The 11,773-nt window shown below is 34.4% G+C and overlaps 1 protein-coding gene across 1 annotated transcript; it reads right to left on the bottom strand.

Moving 5' to 3' along the window:
* Window positions 1–568: 568 nt before the first annotated feature.
* On the bottom strand, window positions 569–2,525 carry LOC135144168 (SET and MYND domain-containing protein 4-like). The gene is made up of 5 exons (XM_064076154.1): window positions 2,496–2,525; window positions 2,196–2,432; window positions 1,476–2,145; window positions 687–839; window positions 569–579 (listed from the first exon to the last, which is right to left on the bottom strand). The coding sequence occupies exons 1-5, from the start codon at window positions 2,523–2,525 to the stop codon at window positions 569–571; spliced, it is 1,101 nt and encodes a 366-aa protein (XP_063932224.1).
* Between the last annotated feature and the right edge of the window lie 9,248 nt (window positions 2,526–11,773).

An 11,773-nucleotide genomic window follows, 5' to 3' on the forward strand; every position in this document is an offset into this window, starting at 1 on the left:
AACGGGAGACCACTTTTTTATACTCTAGCGGTCATGAAAATTCGAGAAAACATGTAAGTTTAATTACTCATACAAAACTGAACTCACCCACAAGAAATACAACATTGCTCTTCCTTTTTTATGGTTCCCAGTGCCCTCACGACAAGTCTCGGTCCTTCTTGATAGAAAAAAGCGTTGGGGTAACAAGAATGATTAAATCCACTGAACAAAAAGTATAATCCGCGTGCGTAAGTAATCATTTCGTATCCCTCCACTGTAGGCTCTAGTCGATTTTGTAACCCGGTCTAGCCAGACCGGTGTGGGTCCCAACAATATTAATGTGAGAATAAACAAAATGATTGCTCTTACCTTTTCGATGGCGGCGTCGACACCAGGTCACATAATTCACTGTTGAAGCCGCGAACCGCAAAGAGGGGTTGTCAAAAAAACGGAAGAAAACTACAGAGTAGTTTCGACCAGCCTCCTTTATTATTCGCACACGTTTAGAAAGTTATTAAAACAAAACACAAAAACAAAGACAACCTTAACTACATGAACACAAACTGAATTTAAATTAAAAGCTGACAATTTAACACAAACCTACACAAAAACACAAAGATCAACCCGCAGGAGAAGTTCCCGACCGACCACTTCAGAACCGAAACAGTAACTAAATTTTTGGACAAAATTTTGAAGCCAAGTCGTACCTTCCTGATTAGAGGGGGTACTTCTCAGCCAACCACCTCCGTTCGGGGGCGGTTTCGCGCCGGGGGCTTTTTCCCACAGCTTTGACCTAAAAAGCGAGCAAGGACTTTGAGCGGGTGGTCTGTCGGCAAATTCGTCCAATTCATAGAAATATCCTTCCCGTACAATCGGCTTACAACAACAAACACAAGTTACAGATGTACTCTCCGCCCATTGTAAACGGTGAGAATTTCCTATCTCGAACCCTAATAAAAATTACCCCGCTTCGGAATTTGCTGGCCGATGTAAAACACGCCTCTACAAATCCGGAAGCGAGACAATCTGTCCGGCCGAAACTAAAGCTCTTTTCTCAAAAAACCCTATTACTATTAACAATTATCAAATCTACAATCAAGGAAAATCATCTACCTCTACGAATAAGTTCCGCGCAAAGACTGACATATCTGGTGCTCAATGGCTTCGATCAAGAACGTTTCAATTTTACAACTCTAAACGATGGGTTTCCACGTTATTGCTAGGGCCCATTGTACAGAGTGCATCAAACCGAAAACGTGCCCGGTCTATGGGGATTTTTGGGAAGTTGGGTACGGACGGATATTGCGGTGTAATTTCGGAATTTTGGGTAGTAAGATTGGACAGAGTAATAAACCATTATTCAACAGAAATGACATCTTCGTTTTCCCATCAGAAAAATGCGTCGGTTGCCTCTAATAAACGCGATGGTTTGCAAGTGTTACAATTTATTACAACCCCATTAATATGAACAACTTGTATGATCAAGGGCAACAAACCCTTAAACATCTCCTCCATGCCCTCCAAATCATTAAACAAATCCGTGTGTTTTTTCAGTAGAACATAAATTATACTAGAAACCCATGCAATAGTAAAGTGCATCCTCAATGACAGCGAATTAGTGTGGGCCTCCATTTTTATAATTTCTTCAAGGTCATGTGACTTGTTCTGACGGAACTGGATTAATACTAATAAAGTTATTTTAAGGCCCAAGGCGAGGCCGTCTTTGATGGATTCTAGGCGATCAAGTACGTCAGACAGGCAACATTCATATTTGTGCGTTTTACTAGCTACAAATTTGCAATATGTGCTACAGTAGAGAGCTTTAGCACATGCGTCGCACGATATTAAGTTATAGCATACTTTTAAACATTCTGAGCAGTAAATGTAGTTGTCTTGTAGCAGTACTGCAGTGTACGGTTTATCGACGAGTACGACTTCGCCGATTTCAATATCTCGTGTGGTCGTTACGTGTCTACCAAACTTGTTGTCAGTGTGGATTTTGAAGGAAGTATTATCACATGCAGTTGCCTGTTCATGATAGTTTGGGTATGTAAGTACTTGCGTTTTACGGTTGGAGTTTTGTTTTTTGATGACTTGTGAGCGTCGAAGTGCCAGTTGGTGGGTAAATTCCTGCGAATAGTCGTTATAAAACGCTCTTTCAAGGTCCTAGAATATTTGGATGAAGTGTGAAAACAGAACAATTACTAGGTACTCACAACTAAACATTCTTGATCCAAGCCAACTTTTGCCAATACTGCGGATCGACCAGAATAAGCTAAGGCTGTGATTCTTTTGCTTTTGGCCCAGGCTATGGCTGCGGTATAGCTCTCAAGCGCTTCTACATACCTATTCTGTTTGAAATGAACGTTGCCACGTTTTCGTATTTCTGTCGAATTTGAATCGTTTTTGTTGCTTGTCAGCACTGCCTCTTCGTACATTTCCCACTGGATATTCTGGTTGAGCAATAAGTTTACCCTTTGGAGGTTACATGTACACTTTTCGAAACTATATTTTACTTGTTGGAAGATAGTTTCCATCTCATCCATTTTGGGGGTAATGATAAATTCAACTATGGTTAATTATGGTCGTTTTGATCATGTGATGGAAAATTTACATAACAACGCGTTTTTTTTATAATGGTTTGAAATATTCCACAACTGCGGCTGTTAATTCTAATTATTTCCCAAAAGCAGGATCGCCAACAGTTGTCAACGTCAGACGTTAAAAAGAGGAGTAACAAAAAGGAAATTTTTGCGTGAAACCAGCATAAATGGGTAAGGTTAGACCGAGTTAGATACGGTTACGTAACATTGAGCTGTAATAGTATAACTGGTGAGGGAGAGGGAATAGCAAAGTCCCTACTCCCTTTAAACATAAGACGAAATGGCAGCCATATATACTAACTAGCCAATAACACGTGACGTCACGCTGTGGCGGGAACTCAGCGTTTGACAAGCGCCGTGAAACTCCATAAGTGACAATGTTAACATTTTCGCATTTTATTTAAAAGTGTGGGTATTTATCTAGAAAATAAACACGTGGATATCTTCTTTCATATCTTTTCTGTGTATCAGGGTGCTTTTTTGGCGATTTGAGTTTAAAAAACCATAATAAAAATAAAAATACAGAACGCTGTTTTGGTTTGAATTCCTCGTCACCCAAAATACATCCGTGTGTTTTAAGCGGTAAATCGGAAATTAATATTTTCTTTTGAAGTTAATGTGACGGGTTTAAGTGAAGGTGTGTGATTTGTTTTTAAAGTGTGGATAATTTAAGTGATTATGCACGATGTCTTTCCGTCAAAGAGAAAAGCAGATATGTACAAAAGTTAAACAATTTAAACGGCGTAGATCCTTATACAATGAGTGCAAGTGATTTTAATTTGTATTTAGACGATTTGCCTACCATAACAACGAATACCATTCTAAACTTTTTTATTTTTGGAATAAGTAAAATAACCCACAATGAAATTCGTGCATTCAAAACTCTAGAGGCATTTATTCAGTTTTCTCTTTTTTAAATGAATGTGTCTTTCAACATTACAACTATTATGAGTGGATTTATTTTGATATCCTAAATTTTATGATGAAACATAATCAGGATGCTCCACATCCGACAAATCTGCAGGTTTACCTAAAAGAGCACCAATGTAGTAATTTGTTAGAAACTGTAAATCTAATAGGTAGTTACTGTACCTAAAATAAAATGATCCGAACAAACATAGGAATACTTTAATTTGGCTTCGTTAAATCCACCCGTTTCACGGCTTTTAACCAAAGCTTCCGCCTTTTTTCCCCATCCTGTATATATTTACCTTTATTGTTGCTAATTGCTGAGAAAGGAAAATAAAATTTGTCCGCATTTCTGGTGCTTCGATTCGCGCAACCCACAACAGCATAAAATTTAGGCATTTTCTCCTAAAATACAAAATATTATAATATTAAGATGCTAGTGTATTTAAAAAACATTGATGTACATTAATAAAGAATTAATTTGCAAAACAAATAATATAAGATGCAGCGAAGTTAACCTGTACATCACAATGGAAAATATCATTTTTTAAGCATATTCAAACGTTATGGTGCGTTTTACAGATATCTACACAGTCTAGAAACTGTAACAAACTTACCAGACTATAAAAACACAGTTGACACACTCTCAAATTTAAATGAATTCCGAAAATATTAGCATTGACTCTTCTGAGAAAACCGGCAAGTTGTCAAACGCTGCCATCTTGATGACCTCGGATGACGTCAGTGTATTTGGCTAACTAGCTGACCCGGCCACGCGTTGCTGTGGCTAAAGTTTTTGTTATATTACATTATAGTAAACAATCTAAGAGGAACAATAAGAGAACATCAGTCACGGAGTCCATGGGCGCCCATAGAAACCTTTCTCAGGGGGGTCCACCCTGAAATTTTTGTAATATACTCTGTTCTTGTATATATAAATAATATAATGATATAAATCTTTACTATTATAAATATATATTTTAATCATCAACTACGTTAATCAAATCTACTCGCAAATAACCCTACAACATCATTATTCTTATTATTAACAAAACAGTGTAAAATATTAAAATTAAAAAGTTATAAAAATATAAAATTAATCAAAAGCAAATTGCTAATTTCTTTTTTCTTGGCCAAAATCGTCAATTACTCTACCAACAGATGTTTCTTCGGCATTAACTCTCTCTCTCTCTCAAATACTACTGTCAAGTTTTTTTATTTTTACAAAATCCTGCCAATTTTGGATTTCGTCTGATAAATTGTCAGTGGAGTAAAATTCGCCCAACCCTTTAAAGCAACTTGGTTTTAAGTTATGTACATTCTTTGGATGTAAGGAAAATAATGAGTATGATGAGATGACACTTTTGTTTCGGAAAATCATGTCGTTAAGGAAAGAATGAAATGATCCAGGTATGAAATAAAAGTGTCAAAACAATTTTCTATGCTATCTGTGTTGTACTTCGCACGCCCACTGGTGAAACAGTTCTGGAGCAACCGAAATTTCCACTCGAAATCGATAGCTACTCTGAAAACCCGCCATCAGTAGTAATAAATAACACCACTTATTTTATACTTCTTATTAGCTGAAGAATCATCATCAATTTTTGTAATTTTTCTCTTGAAGAAATTTGAAATATCCATATTTCTTTGTTTTTAAATGAAATATTAAATTTAAAATTTAAAAAGACATTTAATCAAGAGTACTTACGCTTGTATTTTGAAATAAATAAATAATAAAAAGTATAGTCAACAAAACGCCGGTTTAACAACTGTTCGTCTTTACACGTCACTTCGCCACAGATAAAAAGTGAAAACGGAATGAATTTTTGGACGTAAGCAATAAAATGTTTGCTCTTGTGTTGTAATAACTGTAAAAAGCAAATAACGAAACGACCCATAATTCAGTACCGGTTAAAAGGGATAGATTTATGATGTTTCCAGGCAAATCTGGACCGAACAGAGGGTTTCAAAACCAGATGGTCTAAGTTTGTCACATTTCTGTGTTTGTGTGGCCATAAAACTGAAAGTGTGGGGTATGTATCTTCTCTTACAAATGTGCTGAAGTTTAATTTTGACAAATAAAAAGGAAATTGACGCAGAATCTCAGGGGGGGGCATCGCACCCCCTGCCCCCCCCCCTATGGGCGCCCATGACGGAGTCCACTATGCTTTTTCACACAGATGGTATTTGTAAAAAAATATGGTGATCTCCTTATTTGACTTTCTAGTACTATAACCCTTTAGTACAATGAAATTATTTACGAACAAAGACGAAAATGTTGATGTTGGTATACAAATTCACTGGATTGAGATTTGAAGGGGAAGTACGTTGAACACAATTAATTAAAATGTTCTTACACTTGATATTAAGCAGAAATCAATAGGTACAAAATAAAAATTGAATTGAAATACTAATTTAATCGTTTAAATATAAAAAAAAAATCTGAAAAACTTGTTATCATAGCACATTGAAATAATAAGTGCTAAATATTTTTTAATAGAGGTTAAATAAAAACAATAAAAAAAAATATTTGTACAACTATTGAAAAAGTGTAGGAAATTGTGTATCATTTTTGCATTGACATTTTAATTAAATTTTATAATTATGTGATAATACTTACATACATATATTCAAATTAAATTATAAAGTTTTGATCAATGAAGCACAAATAAGTAAAAAACAGGATTAATTTCACTGTATTATCTTCATTATAATATGAATTCAATTTACACTTCAGTCTAAGTAACACGTGGCCGGCTATGCTAACACCAAAAATTTAAAAAGTGGAAATAATTGAATTATACGGTATTTCGTTCACTACAAAATAAATTTAATTAATTTTATAGCGTCAACAACACGTGGTAATTATGCTGTTAAAATGTAGCTTATATGACACGTTCGTAGATTTACCATAGCAGCGCCATCTATTGATTACTTACTCAACCCAGTCGAAAGGTATCGACATCTGTTAGAATCATTTGGAGTTAACAGATAATTGTGACTGTCAAATAATAACAGACAAATAATTAGCAATAAATTAAAATTGCGACTATAATTTTATAGCGTCAACAACACGTGGTAATTATGCTGTTAAAATGTAGCTTATATGACACGTTCGTAGATTTACCATAGCAGCGCCATCTATTGATTACTCACTCAACCCAGTCGAAAGGTATCGACATCTGTTAGAATCATTTGGAGTTAACAGATAATTGTGACTGTCAAATAATAACAGACAAATAATTAGCAATAAATTAAAATTGCGACTATAATTTGAGATTTAAACTATCCTATCTCTTAAGTTGGATCGAACTGCACATGGTGTGCGAATTTTATTATAATCGGTTAAGTGGTTTAGGAGTCCATTGAGGACAAACATTGTGACACGAGATTTATATATATTAAGATTAAGATATATACTAATGCACATAATTACCATTTCATTGAAAGTTCAACTTACTACTTGGTAAAAAAAATTGGTCTAAAGAGTTTAGACAGTACTTCCCTCGCTTTTAGAACCGAGTCTTTATGTCTGTCATAGATTCTTCTCATTAGAGTTCTGTAATGAGATATTTCAATAAATTCGCTTTCACACTGGAAGTCACGGCTCGTTCTTAATTTGATCAATAATAACTTGACTGATTTATTATTTTTTTTGAGTCACCCTGTATAAGCAGATCTAAAAAAAATGAATGCAATGACAAATTACAAGTATAGTCTGATCATCTTTTGCACATTTTCGAAAGAATTTATTCAGCAAAATTCTGAGGTGACGTAACCAACTTTTTGGGGTTGATAAACAGATACATTTTGATTAAAAAGTTAAGATTCTTACAATAATTTCAAAACGTCTGCAAGATTTCACGTATTCAGTTCTGCAACTCTTGATTTAATCAATAAAATAAATTGACTCAGACATAATGACCAGAGACATTTTGGTTAGCGTTTTACCATCTACATGATATTCTTAATATAAGTACAAAATTTCACAACAATCGGTCGAGTACTTTCGGAGATAATAAAACTCCGGGAGGGCAGACAGACGGATAGACGGACAGACGGAAATGGGAGATCTATTTTTTCGTCTTCTAGGGGTCATGAAAGATACATAATTCGCATTATAAAGTGTTTTATTATATCTCACTAACACATAAATCACATTTTTAATGGTAATATTCTTAAATTAAAAAATTGGTTTAAAGAGTTTAGACAGTACTTCCCTCGCTGTCGGAAACTGGACGACTGCATGCCTATTGTGTTTTTTTTCTCATTACATTTTTGTAGTGGGAATTAAAAAAAAAATGCGATGACGTCATCAACATTTTTGCAAGGACACGTATATCAGTTAGGATAGATGTAGTGTAATACTAAGAATAAAATTTTCGGGAAAATGAATTGGGTCGTTTTGAATATTGATTTGTAATAATCAATAAAATAACAAAACAATTTACTCACGTATACGGCGCCGACGTGTACTAGGAGAGGCAACTGAAAATCGTTTATGTATAAGCATTCTTAATTTAAGACGACAAGCGTAACATATCATACGTGAGAGTCAAACAGAGAAACTGTAAACAAAACCGATAGTCGTCTAGTCTAGAGATTTTTATTGCTTCGACTTCCGCTTATTATATAAAACATTGGGTGTTATTTTAGTTTTTGACGGTGGAATTCACAATTGGTTGATTATAAACATGTCTTTATCACATTCGCGGAACCTAGTCAGCCCACAAAACAAATGCACGTCTGTAATGTTAAAGTAAATGTAAATAAGCCTGCTACGCTTATGTTTAAACCGAGTTTTTCCTTTACAAAATTTTGTGTCTACCAAAGTGGGTTGGTCCAATGTAATACTAATGTCTTTAATTTAATCAATAAAATAAATTGACTTCATTATTTTTTTTGAGCCACCTCTTAAGCAAATCTAAAAAATATGAATGGAATGAAAAAACACAAATACAAACTCATCATATTTTTTGCATTTTAGATAGGATTTATTCAGCAAAATTTAGGGGTGACGTCATCAATTGTTTTAGGGGGTATGAACAAATACACTATGAACAAAAGTTTACCATGCTTACGATAACTTTAAAACATCTCCAAGATTTCAAAGCATTCGGTTCTGTAATTCCTGATTAAACCAATAAAATCAATTGACGCATTCATTAATTTTTTTCAGTCACCCTGTATATGCAAATCGAAAAAATTTGAATGGAATGATAAATCACAAGAAGAGACTCACCATATTTTGTACATTTTAGATAGGATTTATTCAGCAAAATTTTGTGGTGACGTCATAAATTTTTTAGGAGGTACGACCAAATATATTTTGATCAAAAATTTACCATGCTTATGATAATTTTAAAACATCTTCAAGATTTCAAAGCATTCGGTTTTGTAGTTCCTGAGTAAATCAGTAAAATAAATTTTGCGCATTCATAAATTTTTTTGGGTCACTCTGTATATGCAAATCCAAAATATATGAATGGAGTGATAGATCAGACTCATCATATTTTGTACATTTTAGATCGGATTTATTCGGCAAACTTTTGAGCTGACGTCATCAAGTTTTTGGAGGGGATAACCAAATATATTTTGACTAAAGATTTATGATGCTCTTTATTGCCTTAAAACATCTGCAACATTTCAAAACATTTGGGTTAGCAGATTCAAAATTAAATTGCAAAATGTTGTTTTATAAGTTTGATTTTTTTTCCAAAAATCTGGACGTTTCGGGTAAAAACTGAATTCGGAGTCGTAAACTACATGTGTAGGACTATGTTATTTTATACAATTTAAGACCCATTTACTATGTACAATTTTGAAGTGACGTCATCGCATTAATGGTGGGGATGATTAGACAAATTTTGGTTAGCGTTTTACCATCTACATGATATTCCTAATATAAGTACAAAATTTCACAACAATCGGTCCAGTACTTTCGGAAATTATCTGTCTAATAAAAATCCGGGACGGCAGACAGACGGACAGACGGACAGACGGACAGACGAACGGACAGACGGACAGACGGACAGACAGACGGAAATGGGAGACCTATTTCTTCGTCTTCTAGGGGTCATGAAAGATCGAGAAAACGTAAAAGTAGAGAGTCGGCCGACGGACTCGATTACAATACTTCCTTTGCTTACGCTCGGGAAGTAAAAAGGGACCTGGTGTTTAAAATTGTCTGTACTGTTTCGACACTTAAATACATGGGCTGATAGACATCCTTAAATTTGGGCTCGAACTTTACGACCTTGTTTTTACACACGAAAGCTGTTTATTTTTGTAAATAGCACAAAATCACCTCAAATTCTACATCGCGCGCCAAAGGCACAAACTCCGTTAGCTTCTTTAAAAACTCAGAAAATTCTTTTTGGTTAAACACCACGGAACTTGTAAATTGTGCATTAAACATTTTAACCACTGGTCCATAATCCGAAAACGGCTCGACGCCCACACTTATAAATTTGGACCCCGATTTAGTAAGAGGGAGCACTATATCATCCACAAGTCGGTACCTTTTATTTTTGTTATTCTGAAATTGGATTAATGTAATACCCCTACATAATTGTATGATTCCACAACTTTTAGGTAGAACACACCACGGTCACCTCATTTGCATATTTTCTCAACAAGGGTTTTAAATCCGTCTAATCTCTCACTAGTGGCCAACGCTATCATACATTCTTCAGGAAAGTGTATGATTAATGATAGGATTGGCCACTATTGAGAGATTAGACGGATTTAAGACCCTTGTTGGGAAATTATGCAAATGAGATAACCGTGGTGTGTTCTACCTGAAGGTTGTGGAATCGTACAAATATTATCTTAATCCAATTTCAGAATATCAAATAAATGATGGAGTTTGGATTTTCTACAAAACTGCCTAACTTGCTGCAGCCGTTATAAATAATTACTGCTAATCCCAAGTTATGAAAATGAATATGACTATGAAAAGAATGGATTAAACTTATGTCCAGAGCAAATTATGAAGATTATATAGATATTTAGATCGTGTGTATGTATTCAATTACTTAAACTTATATCTTTATTTTATAAGATCTTCTAAATTTAAAAATGTAGATTGCGATAGAAATCTCTGTAATCCCTATTCAAACCAACCCAGATCCATTAGTCAGCATTCACTAATTCCAGTACCCCTCTTAGGCCCATTTGCACCAACGTTAGCAGTAAGCATTGCTTAGCTAAGCAATTCTTAAAAGCAACTACTTCTTAAATTGTACAGTTGTTGCACCGTCACCGCTTAGAATCTACTTAACCAAGTAATACTTAGTTGGGGAATTGTGTAAAAGTTTCATTTCTATTGGCAACACCGACGCTTGTTCGTATCAGACATTGATTAAATACATAGAAGAAAGATAAGAAAGACTTAAACGTTGGTGCAACACATTGTTGGTTTTAAGAAATGCTTAAATTTTAAGTATCTGACTTAAACGTTGGTGCAAATGGGCATTATTCACTAAAAGCACTCAGAACAGAACAGAGCAGTCGGTCAGTTATTCGTCAATCGAAGATAACAAGTGATCACATCATATTTTTCTGTACAAAATCTTATTTGATGTTTCTGCCTACCTCCTACCTGATAAGCTAATGCCCATTTGCACCAACGTTTAAGTCAGATACTTAAAATTTAAGCATTTCTTAAAACCAACATTGTGTTGCACCAACGTTTAAGTCTTTCTTAAACGGTTCTATGAAATCTTTAATTTAAGCGCCCGTTTACCTGAGGCTTAAATTTATAAGCAATGCTTAACGAGATACAACAATACAACGCATGTGCGGTACGCATGGTAACAGAACAACACTTTATTTCTATTGGATAATAATTTTGGTGATTACACGAAATCGAAAATTTCCAATTTTGCGATAATTCCATCATTATTATTAGTGCTCAAAAGTGTATCTGAAGTGTAAAATAAAGTCTTAACAATTTAAAAATGAATATAAAGAAGGTATGTACCACAGTTACAATGTTTTGTTGTAAAGAATAACATGTTTTTTTTTCACGTTCGTAAAAAGTGTAACATTTTTTATGAATTTTTGTTTATAAAGGATACGTTTATTTCATGGCACTAGAAGCGTGAAAAAAGTGTCATAGCATTTCATTTTTTCACGCATTTAAATGAAAAAGTGTCGTAGCGTGTCATTTTTTAACGGAAGACATTCGTGCGGCAAATTTTCCATCTCGTGAAAAAAAGATACACTTTACTCACTAGTTGCATAAATAACTATTTTTCATATGAACAATAAAAAGCGCC

This window comes from Zophobas morio, unplaced genomic scaffold, assembly GCF_036711695.1.
Source record: "Zophobas morio isolate AGI-343-1 ecotype UQ-CSIRO unplaced genomic scaffold, CSIRO_AGI_Zmor_V1 ptg000084l, whole genome shotgun sequence".
NCBI lineage: Eukaryota > Metazoa > Arthropoda > Insecta > Coleoptera > Tenebrionidae > Zophobas > Zophobas morio.

What these genes read in the sequence shown, in the direction of transcription:
- LOC135144168 (XM_064076154.1), bottom strand. Translation starts at nt 2,525, where the DNA reads ATGGATGAGATGGAAACTATCTTCCAACAA. An exon ending in TGGATCAAGAATGTTTAGTT is followed by an intron (nt 2,146 to 2,195) that starts GTGAGTACCTAG and finishes CAAATATTCTAG; the next exon opens with GACCTTGAAAGAGCGTTTTA. An exon ending in CATGGAGGAGATGTTTAAGG is followed by an intron (nt 840 to 1,475) that starts GTTTGTTGCCCT and finishes TTGTACGGGAAG; the next exon opens with GATATTTCTATGAATTGGAC.